Consider the following 22,337-nt stretch of genomic DNA (forward strand, 5'->3'; position numbering starts at 1 on the left):
AGACCACTCAGGTATGACTTAGTTCATATTCCTTGTGAGTACACATGAAGGTGATGAATAGATTTAGAGGGTTAGATTTGGTAGACAGAGTGCCTGAAGAACTATGGACGGAGGTCTGTAACATTGTACAGGAGGCAGCAACTAAAACCATCCCAAAGAAAAAGAAATGCAAGAAAGCAAAATGGCTGTCTGATGAGGCTTTACAAATAGCTGTGGAGATCAAATCGCCAACATTCGCTGGATCATGGAGAAAGCACAAGAGTTCCAGAAAAATATCTACTTCTGCTTCATTGACTATGAAAAAGCCTTTGATTGTGTGGATCACAACAAACTGTGGCAAATTCTTAAAGAGATGGAAGTACCAGACCACCTTACCTGTTTCCTGAGAAATCTGTATGCGGGCCAAGAAGCAACAGTTAGAACCGGTCATGGAACAACCGATTGGTTCAAAATAGGGAAAGGTGTACGACAAAGCTGTATACTGTCACCCTGCTTATTTAACCTATATGCAGAGTACATCATGAGAAATGCCAGGCTGGAAGAATCACAAGCCGGAATTAAGATTGCAGGGAGAATCATCAACAACCTCAGATATGCAGACGATACCACCCTAATGGCAGAAAGTGAAGAAGAACTAAAGAGCCTCTTGATGAGGGTGAAAGAGGAGAGTGTGAAAGCTGGCTTGAAACTCAACATTAAAAAAACTAAGATCATGGGATCTGGACCCATCAATTCCTGGCAAATAGAAGGGGTAGAAATGGAAGCAGTAAGAGACTTCATTTATTTGGGCTCCAAGATCACCGCAGACAGAGACTGCAGCCATGAAATTAAAAGACGCTTGCTCCTTGGGAGGAAAGCTATGGCAAGCCTAGATAGCATATTAAAAAGCAGAGACGTCACCTTGCCGACAAAGATCCGCATAGTCAAAGCTATGGTTTTTCCAGTAGTAATGTATGGCTGTGAGAGCTGGACCATAAAGAAGGCTGAGCGCCGAAGAATTGATGCCTTTGAACTGTGGTGCTGGAGAAGACTCTTGAGAGTCCCCTGGACTGCTAGGAGGTCAAACCAGTCAGTCTTAAAGGAAATCAACCCTGATTGCTCATTGGAAGGATCGATGATGAAGCTCAAGCTCAGATACTTTGGTCACCTAATGCGAAGAGAGATCTCTTTGGAGAAGACCCTGATGCTGGGAAAGATTGAAGGCAAAAGGAGAAGAGGATGGCAGAGGATGAGATGGTTAGATAGCATCACTGAAGCAATGAGCATGAAACTGAGCAAACTCAGGGAGGCAGTGAAGGACAGGAAGGCCTGGCGCAATATGGTTCATGGGGTCACGGAGAGTCGGACACAACTTAACGACTAAACAACAAATTTATCACTGGGACTGTATCAGGGCTAACTCTGCCTGGCAGAGTATACAGGCAGTCTCTGGGTTAAGAACATCTGACTTAAGGACAATTCGTACTTACGAACGGGCTGCCTATTACTAAAAATGGCAGACAGTGTTCCCCTTCCCCAAGCTGATGAACTGCTGAAGCCATGCAATGTTTTCATGAACCACTGAAGCCACGCATTTTTAACATACAGTCTCTTTTCAAATGTACTTTGAATCAGACTCCTATTCCAGGCAGCGTTATTTGATTCTAAGATGCTGTCCTCTTTCAAATTTCATAATATCATTTGACCTTGAAACATAAAGTGAATATGGGAGTAGGTAGAGAAACAGAATTTGACATAAGGTTTAACAAACTCATGCAAGCATATGTAATGTGAATATATTGGCTATTTATGTGGTGCATATGTTCAGTAGAACATACTCCTGTTTATGATTGTAGCCTTCAAGCACAGTAGTTATAGCATCTTATAAATTTTATGAATGTGATATTTTTACCTTAGAAATACCTTGAGAATGTGAAAAAATGAATAAAATATTCGTTACTTTGATTGATTGATTGATTGATTTGTTCATTCATTCATTCATTCATTCATTCATTCATTCATTCAATTTGTATGTCCACCCATCTCAAACAAGTGACTCTGGGTGGCAAGCAATCATAAAATCAGTTAAAATCAAATTACAAGCACAATACAAAAGAAAATTAAATATTTATCTCTTATTTGCATAACTCTTGTGTGTTGTCTCCTTCCTCCCCTCGTCCCCCTAGTGTTCTTGGCTGGCAGATGTCTGTCTTGTTCAATGTGCAAGGGGAAACAGAAGGAAGAACACAAGCTGCATCATCTTTGAAATAAACAAGTTTCTGATTGGCCTGGAGCTCGTTCAGGAGAAGCAGCTGCATATAGAGGCTGGCAGCTTGAAGCCAGATGATGATACTAACTGCTCTGTATCTTCAATAGAAGAAGATTTTCTCACAGCATCAGAACACTTTGAAGATGAGGATGAGGATGATGAATATAAACAAGGTAACATCTAGGGGCCTGAGTATAAATTCATAAGTTTGTGTTACCCAGCAGCAGGTGATTGACTGATCATGTGCCATCAAGTTGGTATCCATTTTTAGTGGCCATATAGATAAACCTTCTCCACCATTATCTATCCCCAGCCTAGCCTTTCAGATCTTCCAACAGTGCAGCTATGACTGCTATAGTTGAGTGTCCTCCTTGCTCCTGGTCATCCTCTTCTCCTTCCTATCACCTTTCCCAAAATTAGAGATCTTTCAAGAAAACTAGGTCTTCACATAAAGTGCCCAGGGTATGACATTTTGAGTCCGGTAATTTGTGCCTTGGGTGAGAACTCTGGATTGATTTGTTCTATGTCTCATTTCCTTGTTTTCTTGGCTAACCATATTCTCAAGAATCTTCTCCAGCACCAAAGTTCAAAAGTGTCAATACTCTTTCTGTCCTCCAACATTTACTTCTTTAGAATGTCACAGAGAAAACCATTGCCTGCACAATTCTAATCTTTGTAGGTATAGACATGTCACTGCATCTGAATATCTTTTCCAAGGCCTTCACTGCTATCTATCATCCGGTCTGTGGCATATTTCTTGACTGTTGTTTTCTGTTGATACAAGATCCTAAAAAGCAGAAGCTATTCACCACTTCAGTATCTTCATTTTCAATTCTAAAACTGGTTGTTGTCATTCATATGGTCTTCATTATGTTTAATCTTAGTTCCATTTTTTCATTGTGCTCCTTGAGTTTCATTATTAAAGCTTGCAGATCATTTGTATTTTCAGCTATCAGAGTTGTCCCATCAGCATAGTGCATGTTACTGATATTTCTTCCTCCAATTTTAAAACAATGCTCATTCTCCTCCAAACCAGCTTCCATCAATATATATTCAGCATATAGAGTGAATAAATGAGGAGAGAATATACATCCTTGTCACATTCCTTTACTGACCTGGAGCCAGTCTGTTTTGCCAAGCTCTGTCTGTACTGTGGTCCTATGTATAGGTTTGGCATGAGGACAGTGAGATGTTCTAGGATTCCCATTTTCCTGAGAACATTACTTAGCTTGACATGGTCACACAATCAAAGGCCTTTTTACAATCAATGAAGCATGTATTGACTTCTTTTTGTTATTCTTCAGCTTTCTCAGTTGTGTGCATTAGGAATAATGTCCCATGTTTCTTGGCCTTTTCTAAAACCAGTTTGAACATCTGACATTCCCTTTGCATGTTGGGGTCTAATCTGCATTGGATGATCCTAGACATTATCTTATTAGCATGTGAAATTAAGGGTACTGCGCAATAGTTTACACATTCTATTAAGTCTCTTTTCTTTGGTATTGGAATGTAGACTGACCTCCTATAATCTGTGGCCCTCTTTGTGGTGCTCCAGATTAGCTATGTGTGGTGCTGTGTGGTGCTATCCTAGCTGAGGGGGCCATCATCTGCAGTATATTGGCTATCACTTTATATTGTGTATCCATGTGGTTTTCTTGGGAAAATACAGGAGTGGTTTACCACTGCCTTTTCCCACGCAGTATGGACAGTTGCCTTTACTGTTGGCACTAAAGTGATTACCTACCTCCAGCATCTTCCTATATCACTGCTGCCTGATATCAATGCCTGCAATCTAGAGGTCTGGATATAAATTCTTAACAGTCTGTTGTGCCCAAGAATAGATTATGTTCAGTGTTCATTCATGCATATCTTTTAAATGCAACATAAAAGGAGATTTTTAAAAACCCGCATGTTATTAAGTACCATTCAAAATATCATCCATGAGAGAGATATTTGATAATTTTACAAGGTGATTTTCTCTCCTTTTCATCATACTTGGAAATGCCCACTGTTCAGGAGACTGACTGTTTTCACAAGTTAATGTATTGTTTCCCTTTTCCAGGTGAAGAAAATCTGAGTGCCATAGAACTTGCAGGTGAATTCAAAAAGTACAGAGAGGAAGATTGTGAAGACTTGCATTGCAAAAAGGCCCAATTGCCCTTTTTTCTGAAAAGTAGCTGCATTAGTCATGAAAGCACGGCTTCTGGAACTTCAGGGTCATCTGAAGAAGAATATAATAGTGAAGCTGAAGACAATGTTATACAAACTGTAGATGAAACCATTAAGCAGCTTAATTGGAAAGTTGGAAAGTATACTACAGCTGGGAAATTTAAGCCACTCTCTAGTGCTGATGATCAGAAAGACTTTTTCAAAAGTGATAACAACTCTGACAGATCAGAAAATGTATCTTTGACCATAACAACTAAGGAGGAAATGATTTTATTGGATGATATAACTGCAGGACAAAAAAGTCATTTGGACATGTTAGACTGTAGAGTTGAAAGAACACCTCACCCTCTCATTCAAAATGATCAAGCTCCTACAGGTCAGTTTGCAACAAATTTGGCAGAGTCTGTCCTGCAAGATGCATTCATTAGATTGTCTCAGTCAACGTTTACCAAAGAAACTGCCCTCAGCATCTCTGTCAGCAACTCCTTAACTTCAACAGTACATGCAACACAGAATGAGATGGCATGCCGGTCATGGAATGTACTTCCAAAAATTGTTATTGTTCAGAGTCCAGATGGTTCTGATAATGTGTCTGAGTGGCCTGGGTCTAACTTCCCAAACTTGCATCCTTGGTCTGAAGTTGAACATTCTTCTGATGCTGCAGATTGGTTCCAAGACAATAGTCCCAGTGAAAGTACTCAGAGTACTTTGGAAGTAGCCTTGGCCTGTGCAGCTACTGTCATTGGTACCATTTCAAGTCCACATGCTGCAGAAAAGTTCAACGAACAGGAATCCATGACCTCTACAGTGACTGTGGGTGATCATGAAGAACTGGAGGAAAAAAATTCCCAAAGTGCCAATAGTAATTGTATCTCTGTGGATTACTCATTTCCACCTGCCCTTTCAGATATGGCTCAGGTGGCAAATGTAGTTGCTGCTCATGGACTTGGTGAAAAGAAAGATGAGTATCCTGTAACTTCAGGTGGACTCTTATCTGCAGCTGAGACATCAGCAGCTGTTACGCTCCATTGTAGCATAGCCATTGGGAGCACCATGGAGAATCTGAACAATAGCATTGCACAAGCCTTGCTCAAAGAGGCATCTCTAGTATTAACCAGACCTGATGCATACAGAACTATAGGAGAATTTATGGAGTCTGTAAATGGAAAAATTGTTCAGGCTGCAATGAAGCCCTCAGCCCCCCTTCTGGATGAGGTCATTGTTGATGAACTTGCTCAGAATTTGTCCAATATTATTCTCAGGCATTCTGTGGAAGAAGTTAAAAAGAAGCAGCTATGCTCAGAAATGAACATAGATGCATGCTCAGAAAGCACACAAGATGTTTTTACTGCAACTGCAAATCAGCTGCTATTTAATGTATTATACTTCACTTGCAAGAAAATGAATGACATTGCACAACTTAATGAATGTTCAAATATTTGCATTGTAGATAATCTTAGCAAACAGGTAATGGAACCAAAAGATGCAACAAAGGATGTATTGCATCAGTCCTCAAGCTGCTACAATAATAAGCTTAGTAGTACCTTCCATGACAAGGATGATGTGTTCATGACAAATTTGATGAACAACGTCAAAGGGGAAATTGGGCCAAACGCCTTGGAATCTGCCACACTCTGTGTAGATTCACTATCTACAGTCAATGCTCAGAGTTCACCCTGCAGAAAAACATCTTCCAAGAAAAGGTATTTGAAAAGAATCACAAAAGAATGTTGCAGACCCACAAATCCTAATAGCAATCACATGAAGACAGAACTCTGTCCATTTAGTGGCAGAGAAAACTTGACACCAGGCAGTGAATGCAGACACAGCTTTCAAGAATTTCAAACTCCCAATGTCTCCGTAATGACAGAAAATCATGAAAAGTACACATGTGATGCAGTATGGCACAATGAAAGCCAGCTTAGTGTGCCTTTCTTGGATAATCAAGGTTTTCTGCCTACCCGACCTCTGGTATACTTGAAGCATCCAGCAGATAAATACTGCCTAGCAGATTTTGCAGAAGAATTGGCAGAAACAGTGGTTTCCATGGCAACAGAAATTGCTGCCATTTGCCTTGATAATTCAAATGGCAAGCAGCCTTGGTTCTGCGCATGGAAAAGAGGAAGTGATTATTTGATGCCCCAGGCTTTGCCATGCCGATCTATCAAAAGGAAAAAGGAAACCCAGTCTAGTGGATCAACTGTGAGAAAACATAGGCCACCTAGACTTAGTGAGATCAAAAGAAAAACAGATGAACACCCTGAACTAAAAGAATGGCTTATGAATAGGGTAGTAGATGACTCCATTAACCTTGATGACACCCTTGATTTGAGCAATAACTTTGCAAATGAAGCAGCTGCTAAAATTATGAATTTAGCTGAATTCTCTGTGGCTGATAATGTGTGGCAGAGTCCAAACCATCCTCGAAATAGGCTTCATTGTGACAGATGGAATAGAGTCAATGCATCCAGCTGTGAAAGCATTCCTGAGGAGGACTTGGATTCTAAAGGGTCTGCAAATACTTTGGCTCTCATAAATACTTTAGGGCAGCCAATAAGCAGGACTAGTTCAGTCTCCAAGCAGTCCAGTTGTGAAAGCATTACAGAGGAGTTTTCAAGATTTATGGTCAACCAGATGGAAACTGAAGGCCGAGAGTTTGATTTATTACTTGACTACTATGCTGGGAAAAATGCAAATAGCATTATAACCTCTGCACTGCAACAAGTCACCAAAAGGAATGGCCACCTCAACGTAAGGCCAAGTTGCCCATCAAAACAGTCAAGCACAGAAAGCATAACAGAAGAGTTTTATAGATATATGTTAAGGGAAATTGAAAAAGAACAAAAAGAAAAAGTATATTCTGCTAAGAATGCAAACGAATGGAGCAGCAGCTTATTACTTCCCTCCCAACGATCATCTTTTTGTTTCAGGCAGTCTTCAGTCCCTGACAGCAGATCCTCAACATCTAGGCTAACAGTAAATATGCCCATTAAAGCAAATTCGTTAGATGGTTTTTCTCGTAGTAGCCACCGTGATTCCTTAAGTGTATATCCAGTCAGCACAGCATCCTCTTCAGGGCTCTGTAAATCAGATTCTTACCTGTACCAAAGATGTAGGACTGACCAGGTAACTGACATGCTCATTCATGAGACCTGGGCAAACTCCATCAAAGCTCTGATGTGCAAGAACAAAATAATTGTAGACAGTGGGGAGGTTGCAGAGCCTAACCAACATCCTTATGACTCTCCACCACATGTTCAGCAATATGCACACAGGCTTGCTGCAAATATTGTTGAAAGTGGGAAAACTTTAATTGCCATCCAGCAAGATTCCACAAAGAAAGATCACGTCACAGAAAGCAGCCATATCCCAGAAGGGATGCAAAACAACTCTAAACCATTTGGAGACAGAATAAATTTAGATGAGAAAGAACAGCAGGCCTCATTCCCTGGATTGTTCTCTATAAAACACACAAGCTCTTCTTCTTGCCTAAGGGAAGTGCCTTTAATCCAGATCGAAACAGATCAAAGACAAGACCTTGATGATGCCTCAGAGCCTTTAAATGAAGTTCACGTTACCTCTGGGAAAACAAGAGAAAATCTAATCAAAGGAAAACCCGTAGATGCAGATTCAGGACAACAGCTAATTTCCTCAAAAAGCCATGGGTAAGTTTCATTCCCCAAATGCAGAACATAAGGCTCTGTGGCAGACAAACTAGTAGTGCCCCACCAGGAAGGCAAGATGTAAAGAAATAAAGAAGCAGTCTTGCAAATCTTTCAACTTTGATTAAGCCCAGAGTGTGTTTGGGACATGCTCCAAAATGGCAGGTGGAGTCGTGACAAAAAAAAGAGGGTGGGTTCAAGAAAATTAACAATGGAAAATGAGGTATATTTACATAATTCAATACTCTTAATAGATTTTAAATAACTACTCATGATTTGCTCTTTCATAGCACTCTCTACTCTGATTTATCTTATACACATACATATATCATCACACATTCCTTCTTAGCCATAACAAAGTGACTCAGAAAACAGGAAAAGCAACTCACTTTCAATCATTGTACATTTACCACAATGGCAACACAGAATATTGCATGCAGAATGTTGGGGAATTGTAGGCAGCCTAGTTCAATCATCCACCAAACCGGCAATCATGATGGTATGGAAGGAGAAAATGTGGGGTGGGGGGGAGGCTACAAAAGTTAACCCTAGAAGTACGAAGCAAGAGGATGAAAACAGCTAATTGGATGAAGGGATAGAAGAAAGGGGATAATTAGCTTGAATGGCTTGGAGATCAGGCAAGGAGGAAGAAATAGATACGGGGGGAAAAAAGGATGAAAATAGGGGAGAAAATCCAAGAAACAGGATGAAGAAGTAAAAAAATAAAACAGTTTGGTTTCTTGGTAGCTACCTGATTTCTAGCTAGCCTGCTAAATATTGAGCATGGATACCAGAGCACATGTTGCTGCACACTCAGGAAGCAGGAAGGAAGAAATCGTGGTAATCCAGCCTTTTGACTCCTTTCAGTCCAATACTGGTGCCATCAAGATGAACGGCACAGTGACTTGCCTTGAGTCAGTCTTCTCCTCCTCCTTGCCCCTCCTTTTCCAAGCACAGCAGTAAGTGCACAGTGTCAGCCCTCCTCTCATATCTTTCCTGGCTGCTCATCACATAAACAGCAGCTGTTTCTTGCTTGCCAACCATAGGATCAAGCAGGAAGTGTCCTTTTTCTATGATCTTTTCCTCTTCCTTGCCTTACTGCTGCCAGTGCCTATCTTCATGCATAAAGAGCAGAAGGAAAATCTTGAGGAGTCAGGCAGGCAGGAGGGCCCTGGTGGAAAAAATGAAGAGGTGAGTTGGAAGGTCAGAGAAAGTATTGGATCAAAGACAGATTAGAGAGCATTGCTTTTTCCAGTAGCAATTCTGCTTCACAAACGTCATTATTGCTGCTACAAGGGATTTATATGGAATCTATCTGAATAGAAGAGGTGGGCAGATGTAATGTAGGATCCACTTATAGATTGGGTAATTTGTAGTAAATTATCAAAGATTTCTGATTCATAGTCATTTAGCAATAGCAGCAACAAAATGTTATTTTCCATTTAAATTAGACTACAGTGTAGAACTTTTTTGCAAACCATATGATGAGAAAAATATTTTGAGGATGGCTTCATTTTATTTTCATGCAGAATACTTTTTTAACAATGGAGATTGAAGTTTCCCAAACATATAGATAACCGAGCTAGAATTGATGGCTCAAATTACTTCAGTCATGGGTAAACATACAAGAAATTTATCATTCCACAAAAAAATCCTGGCCGCTTTATCAATCTTGCCTCATCATTGTCACTGGTCAGCTTACACAATAGGACTGGTAGCTGATCCTGAAGACATTTATATTTTTTCATGGAACAGGGATAGATTGTTAGAATTGCCAGGCCTGCACCTTTAACTTTAAGAAAATATTTTAAACATATTTTTAAATTAGGTAAAATATTTATATACAACTTTCCTATGCATTTTTTTGAAATGAATAACAGTAAAACCAAGAACAGCAAGCAAAACAACAACAAAAAAGAATTGCTAATAAAACAGGTACAATAAAAACTAGAAGTATCACCTATAAAATACAGATTGAACCTTAAAGAGCTGAACAGCTTTATTGATTAATGCCTTGGCAAATGAGGTCTTGCATGGTACCTAAAATTTATCTGAATAAACACCCAGGAAAGCAGCTGTAAAGAGAATGTTCATAAGTTGTGTCATTGCCATTGAATAGTCCCATTGTCTGATCACCACTCACCTCACATCAGATGGTGGGTAAGGAGGTTAAATGACTATGGAGGTGTTGCAGCTGTACCTAACAAGAAAGATCACATTGCTTAAAATTCTTAATTACATTCCTTCCCTAATCTGCTGTTCTTTCTCCCAGTTTCCCATCGCTGAAGCAAACTGGACTTTAATTTTGCTCGGCAGCAGATGGAAAAGGTGAATGATTTGACAGGGACCAGAAAGGAATGGAGTATGGGAGGGATAGCGGTACCAACTCCAGACCAACTCTCCTTCCGAGAGACAATTCAGAATACCACTTTAGCTCTTCTGATAAAATATATGGAAACATATGCATCTTCAAAAAGGGCAGTATAAATTGCCTTAGATTATGATGGTTCCATGACTAATACAAGGGTGTTAAGAGTTGGAATTCTTTCAACTGTAGGAATTACAGGATAGTCTTGTTTCATCAGGAGCATTTTTCCCTTTTTTTTTATCAATCAGTTTGACAATGTATAGTTGCCCTGAATCTGAAGCCTCTGTGGAAACTAAAGCAATGGAAGAGTTTCCAGTCCCTCTTAGCAGCAGTGAAGAGAGCACGTGCAGCAGCTGGTGCCAGCTGGCAAACAATCCTGATGATACAAGCAGCTATTTGCAACTCAGCGAGAGATCTATGAGGTAACCTTGTGCTCTTCAAGCTATAAACTGCATAAATGTTTGGCTTGTGGCTTTCTCAAAATGAATTCTGCAAAAAGAGGTCTCGCTTTCATACTGAGCTCCAGGAGACCTCATTACGGCTTTGGAAATCATACAAAAAAATTGTAACCCCATCCAAAACAATTGCTTTCTATTTCCATAAGAAAAACACTAAGGAACAAGCTAATTAGAGTCAATCAAGCTCATTTTTTTTCCATTCCATATTACTGACACATATATTGCACCTATTACTTGGGTGACTTGTATTTTCCTCTGCTGTATTAAGTTCTCATTCACCATTAGGGTAGACATCTGAGTAGAAAAGTCTGGAGGACAAATGACTATTGTAAGGCACCTTCTTTTGCTGTCAAGCCTAGTCTTACTACATCACTGAGTAAAGCAAAGTCTCAGGATGACATCTATAGATCTACATAGCTTTATTAGGCCTGGATGCTCAGTCTATAAAGAAAACATAACTTGGATTATCTATTCCTTTTACAAATATTACAAATATTTCATCCTACTCTTCATTCACTTTTTTTTTTTTTTGGTAGATACAGATACCAAAGCAAAGTAGATAAATTCTTGTTGAAAGACTTTTCATAAAAAATAATAATTACCACTGAGCTTTTACTTTAGATCATTTGTCCAACAAGACTGATGATTTGTATTAGGGGACTATTAATTGTTTTCAGTGTTCACATGATGTGGCTCACTACTGCTAAAGCAATCAAGTATTTGGAGCTGCAGATTGACATAAGATGTCAGGCTGCCAAGCCGTGATGCCTCTTATTTTATAAGAGGTTTCTGAATTTCTGGAAGGATATTCAAAGGCTTTCATAGGATTATAATGTGATCAGACCTAAAGTTTGATATAAACTTGTTAACTACTTGGTGATTGCAACATCAAATGATAATTGGAACATATATAAAACAACCATCACTGAGCCAATATCGTCAAATGTTCATGTCTCCTGTCATCTTCAAAGCAATATTTCTTAAATGATGCATCTCATATCTTTGCTGCCAATTTCAATTGGTGCATATACATGCATAAATCACCCTTTGTAAAGGATGTTTTGCTGTCATCATCTTAATTTCAAACCACATACTTCAGATTTGGTTCTTTCTTCAGTAATACATAACATCACTAGATGTATAGTCACCATATCAGTTTACTTGATTTATCCACTTATTTTTTGTTCTGCTAATAATGGTTTGCTGAGTAAACAAGAACTACATGCCCTCATTCTGACAAACAGAAAAGTAGCAGTTCTGCCTGTCACTTTGGTTTAACATTGTGTTCAAGTGCATGTTGGGGCAGACTAGCATTAATACTAAAATTTTTGCATTGTCAGCAATGGCAACAGCAGTACCTCTAGCAGTCTTGGCATTATGGATCTGGAAATTTATCAGGAAAACATGCCATCTTCTTATGCATTTAAGTAAGTAGCTGTTCAAGGGATCATCTGGCCTACAGAAACACCATTTCATTTCAACCAAAAATCATTCACAGTATGTAGAATGTGGCAAACTTTTCCAAAGCTTCATTGTTTATCTTGATGCTTTCCATTTGCTGTTTCGTGCAAGTGACAATATAACCCTATAGTTGCTTATTACAAGTTTGATAATTATTGTTTAATAAAAATAATATCCACCTCTTTCACATAAATATTACCATGTATTATGAAGTGCAAATTAACTTTGTGCCCTGTGTATTGAATACATTTGCACACATATCAGTTCATGTGTATTTTTCCTCCCAAACATTATCATAGTTTGATAGTTTATTATCAAAGGGTACAGTAATTACATGTTCTTATCTACCAACACATTTGCTTATTTTGAAGAGTGATGCCCAGACTTCTATTTGAATTATTGTCAAGACAGCATGCAAGTTGTAATAATACAATGAAAATGAAAGTCAGTTTGGTGTAGTGGTGAAGGCATGAGGCTAGAAACTGGGAGACCATGAGTTCTAGTCCCACCTTAGGCATGAAACCAGCTGGGTGACCTTGGGCCAGTCATTCTCTTTCCACCCTAGGAAGAAGGAAACAGTAAACCACTGCCAAAAATTTTGCCAAGAAAACTGCAGGGGCTAGTCGAGACTAACTAGGCTGATCACAGAAGTAGCCCTTGGTCTTCAGGCTTATGTTGGAGGTCAATGTATCCTTTCAATATTCAGTCCAAGGGCAAGTTGGGCCATAGCTCAATGTTAAGTTACTTGCTTTGCAATAAATAGTCCTTATTTCAATTCATCCATTACTGGTAGACTAAAGTATTTCAGACAGCTAGCTATCTAGCCACAAGTCCTGCATTATGCTGGTTGGCAAACAAGCAGGAGGCAGTTAGCACATTTCCACCAGTCTTTTTAGCTTAGACCTAAGTCAGATAGCAAATGATTACTGGAAATGAGGGGATGTAAATTAAACAGTAAAAGATACGCAGAGAAAGAATCTCATGCATGTAATTCTTACTGTAGCCAAGGTTTAAACAAAATCAAGAAGAGCATGTCCATTATAGTCCAATAGTTTAGAGCCAAAGACATCCATGATATCCAATCCAGGGGTCATAAGTTGAAGATCCATTCACAGGGCAAGAAGTCAGAAGAAACCAGAGGAATGCAGGTCCAATAATGGAGAGTTGTTTCTAACAAAAGAAGCAGCTTTGAAGCATGCTCTTATACAGCCAGAGTTCTGGGTTTTGCCTAATTGTTAATTAACTCTGCTAAAAGCTCCTTCCTGAAGAGTCATGCTCTCTGAACTGGCAGCCCTCTATGCTGGGTGAGTCAGGTGGCTGACTGCCTCTTGTCTTCTAAACTGTAGGCTGAAAGTCTGCTAGGTCCTCCTATTCAGTCTTATAATCAGAAGAATCCATAACCTCCTCTTTGGGTAATTTTGTGGATTAAGAGGTAAGTAATGCTTACCTATTTTGCAGATGACACTAAATTGAGTAAATAGCTGAGCCTATTCTGGAAAAACTTCAAAATAATTTTAATACATTAGAGAAAAATAGCTGAAAATAACAAAATGAAATTTAGCAGAGAGAACTGCAAGTTCCTCACTGAGGAAAATCAGATGCATAGGAATATGATGGGGGCTATCTGGCTTGGTAAAGATGCTGTGAAACTGATATTGGAGACGTACTTGACTGCAAACTGAATATAAATCAGCACGATGATCTTGCTGCAAACAAAAGACAACCACCACTTTAGATTACATCAGCAAAAGTATCATTTCCAAATCTTAGGAAGTAATAATTCTACTTTATACTGCTTCAGTCAAGTTTTCCATTCTGAGGGCAGCTACTTTCCCTCCTCTGCATTTCAACCTCTATTATTCATGTATTATTAATAATTATTAATATTAAATGTAATGCATTGCATTCCTCTCACACAGGATATCTCTTAGCAACAATTTAGGCTTGTTCAGAACAGACTCAATTAATTTAAGATGAAGAAAGAGAAGTTGTTAAGTTCAAAATGAAAAGATAATTAACACAATGCCCACATTTTTAATATATTTTCTTGTTTGGGTTTATTTGTATCACATTAGTTTAAAAGCATTAATGGTCTGAAAAGGTATGTGAAATATGCTTATATAGTCTACTATACCTGGAAAATTGTATCATTTATAAATGGATGGCCTATAGCAATGCTTATTAAACTCTCTGACTCAATTACCCTTTTCCTGGTTTTGGATAATGTCATTACCCCCACAAAAAACAAACTGTTGTTTTATGCAAGTGTCTTAGCAATGGCTATTCCAGAGTGGATCTTTGACTCACAAACAATTACAAATTGCTCCATTACCCCACAACATGCCCAAATTATCCCTAGTTTAAGAACCACTGGCCTATAATGACATGGCAAACTTTGGTATATTTATCTCAATCCAAGCCACATTTGTGTTTATTTTTAATAAACACCTTTTGTATTTATTTTTAATGAACACAATATTGAATATTGGATTCAATTAATCAATTTTAATTAAATGACTTTTCACTTCTGCCCAGTGCAGATGCCTTTGTAGAAGGTTTTGTGTAGAATAGCAGAAATTAACAATCTTAACAATCGAGTGTTGCCTTAACAATCAGTGTTGAAATCCATAATAAGCATTTCTTGGTTAAAGGCATGGAAAAGAGTTAATGACTGAGGTCCCAAAACTGTTGAGTAAGCATAGGAGCTTCTGCCTTGACCATTTGCCACCCCACTGCACTGACTCATGGATTTGAGGCTGCATTGAGTTTTGCTCTAGGTTTGCTGGGCATCTCTTTAAATATTTTGGCAGGAAAGGAAGTAAAATCTCTACCAAAGACTGATCTGAATCAGAATGCCTGTCTGGTAGAAGAAAACAACTAAACAGAGGCTAGGTGTGCCTCCTTTGGCAAGGAGTTACTGAGCCTGGGAGCAAAACACAAGAAAAGCATCTCTCATTCCTATCACTGCTCAACCAACAGGTTTCTGTTAGAATAGTTCATAATAAAACCATGGCTTTTCTTTCTCTATCTGAAGCAATCACAGATTCATGGAAGAATGTGTAGGTTCTGAGCCAAAGTTCTTTGTAAACATTATCTTCTTGTTTTTGTTTCTTAAGTGATTTAACAGAAGGAAGGCTTTTCTGTGAGAAATCACCAGAAAAGATACAAGGTAATCCATACATCATAAAACAAGGCAGGGGGGTTTACTTCATAAGCAACTGGCTCATGAAATAAAAATCATGTTTTCACTCTTCAGCATGCGCTTCTGGGTTGTCTGTTGAAACTACTAATGAGCAGAAGGATCTCTTGGTGATAAACTTGGACCTGGAACCAGAATGTCCTGATGCAGAACTGCGTGCTACGCTTCAGTGGATTGCCGCATCTGAACTTGGGATACCCATGATCTATTTTAAGAAATCTCAGGAACACCGAATTGAAAAGGTATTGATGGATGGATGGATGGATTCCATTGTTTTATATACCACCCTTTCTGTGGGACTCAACACAATGTACAAAGCAAGAAAATATATAAAATAGGCAACACCCCCCCTTCCAGTTAATAATCTACCTAAAAGAGCATCCTGTGTACCATTCAGTGGAACAGCCTGGTCTTTAACAATCTGAGAAAGGCAGGGAGGACTAAAGGCAGTCTGGGTCTGAGGAAGTAAGCTGTTCAAGCATGGGGGCAGCTACAAAGAGGGCATGTTGTGGATTCCTACTCCATAGGCTTCATATCACGTGGCAGCTCTCATTAATCCCTTCCAGAAGAATAAATGGGACAGGAGTCATAGCCCTATAGGTATCCAGGAGTTCAGGCATGAAGGGTTTTAAGCATGAGAACTAGCACTTTGAAGTGAACCCAAAAACTGTAAGGTATAATTTACAGTATTTGGGGAAGAACATCTTATTTTCAGATAAAAAATGTTACAATAACATTTTAAGGATTGTTGCCATCTTCTTATAGTTTTGTATTGCAAGAAGATTGGCTTTTGCCATTGAAATACTGTAAATTTGTCACATCTGTATCCCATAATTTCTCTAAGCTGCTCAAGGTAGTTTTTACACAAAATATCTCTTTTGTCTTCACAACCACTCTGATATAAGGTCAAGAGATTATGACTTCTTAATGCTGTACCTTGGGTTCCAGGAATAACTGGGGATTTAAAGCCAAACATCTTGTATCCAAACCTGCGCATTACACTTGAGTCATATGTTCTGAAATCTGTCTGATTAATGCACATACAAAACAGCAGTCCAAACATTGACAGTAGTACAATTTACATACTACTCAGTATTGCTTAGAAAATTATTTCCACCACCACCACCATAAAAATCTGTTCATTCACAACTGTAAGCCACAATGATGTATGTAAACTAGATTTACAGCGTGGGTCAGGTAGGTAAATGTAAAGTGATAGTTTACATAGTGAGGAGTACAAGTTTTAGATATATCCTGCTCCCTCTTGCCTAGTGCCCTTCAGTAGCCTTGGACCAACTCACTCCAGAGCCAGCAGCATGATCTGTGGCAAGGCATTGCAGAAGCTGTGGTCCAAAGTTCATGGTGCAAATAAGTTGCTTGTACAATATACACCAATATCTCATAAAAAAATAGGAGCATACCATTGCTGTAATAGCATAGATGCAGAAATGCTAGGATCTGCTGAATCTTAAAAAAATAATCAAATTGCCCTTCAGTACAGCTGACATATTGTTAAGCATTCTCAGGGGGAAAATATTTGGAAATCTTAATACATCATTTAAGTGCAGATTCAGTAACAACTGCCCAATTTTTGTCTGTCATAGAAACAGCTGTCAGCTTTGTAAACAGTTGAATCAATTACTAAAACACATGCGAGAAAGATTAAACACATCTTGCCTCCAAGATAGCTTTTGGAAATTCACTTGCTAGTTTAACATCTTTAAAATATGTGTTTAAGGTTAGAATGCCGTACACTGATAGCAAATAGTCCAGGAAAGCAATGGAGAAAGAGAACAGTAATTAGATGTTGATTGCAAAACTCAAGAGGATGAAAGAAAATCATTTTTAAGCCCAAAGAAAAGTAGTGTGATATGATGATGTAGTGTAGCATAGCACAGTGCAATGTGGCTAGATTTTTCCCAACTGTCTGAAGTGTAAAGGAAACAAAGTAACCAAAGCACAATTGATGCATAGTAGAATAAAACATACTTTTCTAGATTTTGTGCTGCTCTATGATTGAAATAAAGATTCAGTATTGGGTGTTTTAGATTTAATTTCCACTGACAAAGACATTTGAGCAGTTTTAGAGACCTACAACCCAGTTCATTGGTATAATTTCACCAAAGTCAGCTGTAGGAAAAATAGTACATCCCATTTATTTTTACTGTTTGCATTTAAGTAGTATCTTCATTTCTAGCAAGTATCTGCTTCTCGAGATTCCTTACAAATGCATGTGGATTGTTTGATTTGTCATTGGTCATCACTAGCTGAGTGATCAGTAGCTAAATGTGAATCAGTGCAGTGGACATGAGTGGTGGCCATCAGTCTTCAGTCAATGACCCTCTGCTTCGGCCAGCTCAAACATGCATGACATTTGGTGCAGCTGTTTTGAATAATTAAACTGTGAATGAATGTGCATTAGTGTAGATCTCCTGGCTTAAAATGAAAAAGAAGAAACATCTTGGGAACAAACCTTCTCTAAAAATTATTATTTTTTTCTTCCAGTTTTTAGATGTTGTGCAGTTTGTCCACCAGAAGTGCTGGAAAGTGGGTGATATCTTTCATGCTGTGGTACAGTTTTGCAAGCTCCATGAAGAAAGCAGAGAGCCAACTCTGAGCCTCTTTGATTGGCTTCTTGAACTAGGATAGAAACCTTCTTAAAGACCTTATTTACATTTTTAATCCATTTAAGTGGCAGTGATCTGTGAGTGGACCTGTTTTATTCAAGATCTCAACACATCAATTGAGCTGAAAATTATAAACTCTGCTGCTACTTCGTGACCCTGTTCCAAAGCTGTGCAAAGAAGGGAAGTGAGGAGGGAGGGGAGGGCAGGAAGAGAGAAGCGAAGACCCAGAGTAAAATGTTATTACATGGGGGACTTTATAGTTTTGAATGTATTACTCTTGAAAAGAATAGGATATGCATTTAAATGACTACGTTTTTACAAGATATGAATGAAAAGACATTTTTCATAATCTGCCAGCTATGTGTATTAACTAACAACTGGAATCACAATAACAAAAATCATTTTTAAAAAACCTCGTATTTATAGTTCAACTGCCCTAGTGATCTGTAGATTGCTTGACAAATGAGTATGTATCAGTTGTCTATCAATGAATTCTATGTAATTATGCTTTCAATCTATTCCCGAGGAGCAGAATAAGATCTTGAAGGACAGAAAGAAACAATATTCACATGCTGAGACTGCACTGAAAAGACTGAAAGCCATTCAACAAGTGTGTCTGTTCTGCTGAACGAATTAAAGCCAAACAGCTTTTTCAATGGGTTCTTAAAACTCATGTTGTTATAGTTACTTCCTATAGTTACTCGAAGATCAGCATTTCAATGAATATAATGCTGGACTGTCCTTTAGTAGAATCGAGTCTCACAGGGAGTTTTACAGGCCATGGCCCACATGGCCATGGCCAGATATTAGCACTTCCCAGTCTCTTTCCCCATTTTTAACAATGAGTCATGTACTTTATAAAACTATTTCCAATCTCTGAATAAATAATAGAAGCATGTACTCCAAGTGAGTTTGCAGTGGGTTCAATCAGATGTTAAATACACTGTCATTTAGCTCCAAAAGTAAATTAAAATAAGTTCAGTTAGGCCAACCTGGAAAGTAATACGTTATGCCTTAATAGAAAGAGTATATTGATGAAATATGTTTCATACTACTAACAACAGTTTATTTCTAACATCTTTAAACTTAATGTATCATTTTACTGTAAATATCTGAAGTATAGTACATGAAATTTTTCTTACAAAAAAAACGTGCTTGTCAAAAGCAAGTACCTTGCTACTCAGAAAAATAGTTCTCATCCTACTCATTCTTTGTAACAGCTAAAGAATCTGATTTTAATATATAATCAAGAAAGTGAATTATGTTGCAGTAAAAAAAAAATATTTAGCTCATAACCTGGTAAATAGCTCCATTACAAATTGCCAATATCCATTGCTAATAGTCTTCATTGTGGAGCTACTATGCTGTTGAAAACTTCTTTCACAAAAAGGGGTGTTTCTCACTACAAGACTATATGATTCTAGAATGTATCCAAAAGAACATTATTTTGCACTATTTTTGAAGTAATTTTAAATAAAATATAGAGAGCCATAATTACCACTACTTCCCAGTCATGCCTGCCCTTTCTTATATATTCAGCAAAGACATTGCCAGCATTTTTATCTAATTTAAGTGGCTTTATGGACAATAATTACTCCTTTACAGTACATGTAGAGAAGAATTCCATTGTTAATAGAAGAACTTTGGCCTAGCACCTTGTTCTGCTTTGGAAAAGTGCCATTTCCTAAAAAGTCCATCAATAAGTGTTTGCACTCAGAAATCAATAATGAAATGATAGAGCATTAGAGATTGATATATTGTTGAAAGATATTTATTTTTGACCAATGCCAAATTAGTTGTGAATTACACAAGTTTTGCAGTGGTACAGTAAATGTTTACAAGCACAAATAATATAGCTGAGATGTAACAGTGTGATGAAATTTCTCTGTATATTATCTTTTAGTACTGAAGCCTGACTTGAAATAAATTTGTGTTAACAATCTGTCTTTATCTTTCCTAAGTCTGATTCTGACTATCCCTTGTATATGATACAGATGAAATAAAGCACTGTTGTACAGCCATTTAATTGGGGGGGGGGCAGTTCCTGATGCCAGACAAAAAAAGGTATTTTACAACATTCTGAACTGATCTGAGATGTATTCAGTAGAAACTGAGTAAAGTATATGTCCATGGAATTGAGATGTCGGCATTGTCCAAAGCCTTCACATTTCAGATATGATGCATACCTGTTATTGTTGAAGACTGATTCCCTATGAAATAGATGTCTAGCGCACACATTTATATTTTTTCCAGTTATTGATATGGAATTTGTGAGAGACCAGGCCTTGTAATTCACAGGTTAAATAAGAAAGAATATACATTAAATGATGACTAGCAAAAGATTGTTTTGTTTGAGATCTATTCTGAAACAAAACATCTGAATTGGACCTCGTCCCCCCAAATGCATGAAATGTCTTAATTTACAAGGAGAAAAAAAGGTATAAACAAATTAACTGGAGGAAAAAGAGGGAAAAACAACCAAGGGATATGAAATAATAAATAAGGTTTTATATAATAATAAATTCATGTTATTGTAGATCAGAACTGTACAAATTATTACCATCAAGAATAGCCTACCAGTTAAACCTAACAACCTATTACGGAACTGATACTTAACCCTAATTTAAGATATAAGATTAAGTTCATATAATCATATATTCTGAGCCTATATTTATGCAGTTAATATTTCCCTCACTTCTGATATGTGGAATTTTTGCTTGCAAATAAATATATTTTAGTAGCAGCTTAATAGCTTCATTTTAATTTTTGTTCTTGTAAACCTTTGTACTTTCTGGAGTATGTACTACAGAAACAAATGAAGTTTCACCTTCCAAGGGCTGGAAAGGTACTGTGCTTTATAATGTAGCAAATAGTGGTGCTTTATTGTATTACAGATTTCACCTGGCTTTTTTATCTTTCTTCATTGAAAGGAAACTATACCTAGTGTAGAAGGAAGTCCAGATAAGTCAGCAACCTGATATTTTCAGAGCAATATAACAAATAGAAATTAAAGATTCAAACACATTTGCAACTAAGCTTCATGCCAGCATCTGGATATTTTGGAACACATTGATGCTGAGTTGATGGCAATACTTCTTTAACACTATCCAAAACAGGAATGGAGAAAATAATTTCTTATGACTATGAAAAAATGGATCAGAAGTAATAAAATAACATATCAACATTTTCTGGTTCATACAAGAGCCAGCATAAACAACATTGCATGAACTGTGGGCCAGGCATTTTCCTGGAGTGCCTACTCATATAGAAGCCCAGCCCATACACTTCTTCCCTCAAATTAGTAAGAGACTATGTCAGCAGGCTCTGTAAAACCAACATCAAGTTCTTAGGTGGAAAGCCAGTTCATATTAGAAGTGAAGACCTGAGGGTTATGCCACTTTTCTATTTCAACAGTGCTATGACACAACTGAATGCCAAAATCAATGCAGTTGTTTTCATTTCAGAACATGGAACTCTAATGAACATATGAATAATTAACAGAAAATTATTCTTATCATGCAAAAAATAAAATAAAATAAAGCCAAAGCACTACTTAGAAAGCCAGATGTGAAATGTGATGCATATTCATTAGCTTCCATTATGCAGTTGATGCACACCAATTTCTTTTCTCTCAATGGTATGGATTAAAATGTAATACTTCTTAGGTTATATTTATTTAATGTTAGAGACTTCTAATATTTAAACATACATGCAAATTTACATTTAAACTTTTCAAGATGAGGCAAATCATAAATCTAAACTATATTTGAAAAAAAATCATGATATAGAATTATATGATATAAATTCAAAATTAAGTTCTAACTACAAAATATGAACAGAACACTCCAATCAATACTACACAGATACTTACTACATTATACTGATTGAAACAGTTTTATTAAATAAAAATTAAACCTTGTAAGGGAGAGGTATCTAAATGAATGCAAGAGTGCCATCGAGTAACAGCTAATAATATCATGATGCCTCCTCACTCCAACTGGCCTACAGATCTTTAGAGAAGAATGGCATTCCTTACAACTTTCTTACAACATTTCTTACATAACTAGCCAAGTTAATTATTACAATAAGTCCAGGAAATAATTCTGCTACAGAAAGAGTAAAAAAACACAGATTCAAAAAGTAGA

At 37.6% G+C, this 22,337-nt stretch overlaps 1 protein-coding gene across 1 annotated transcript in view; it reads left to right on the plus strand.

The window, feature by feature from the left end:
* Positions 1-18,226, plus strand: part of SPHKAP (SPHK1 interactor, AKAP domain containing) — a 61,532-nt gene extending 43,306 nt beyond the window's left edge. The window contains exons 5-11 of the mRNA XM_088132211.1: positions 2,166-2,421; positions 4,311-8,082; positions 10,696-10,869; positions 12,246-12,332; positions 15,483-15,535; positions 15,623-15,807; positions 18,071-18,226. Coding sequence (XP_087988337.1) covers positions 2,166-2,421; positions 4,311-8,082; positions 10,696-10,869; positions 12,246-12,332; positions 15,483-15,535; positions 15,623-15,807; positions 18,071-18,214 — 4,671 coding nt within the window. The 3' untranslated portion in view covers positions 18,215-18,226. The remainder of the gene's footprint in view (positions 1-2,165; positions 2,422-4,310; positions 8,083-10,695; positions 10,870-12,245; positions 12,333-15,482; positions 15,536-15,622; positions 15,808-18,070) is intronic.
* Positions 18,227-22,337: the final 4,111 nt, after the last annotated feature.

Source organism: Python bivittatus, unplaced genomic scaffold (genome assembly GCF_059951505.1).
Source record: "Python bivittatus isolate LINGU-HERP-01145 unplaced genomic scaffold, Pbiv_v1 ctg000980_np1212, whole genome shotgun sequence".
NCBI lineage: Eukaryota > Metazoa > Chordata > Lepidosauria > Squamata > Pythonidae > Python > Python bivittatus.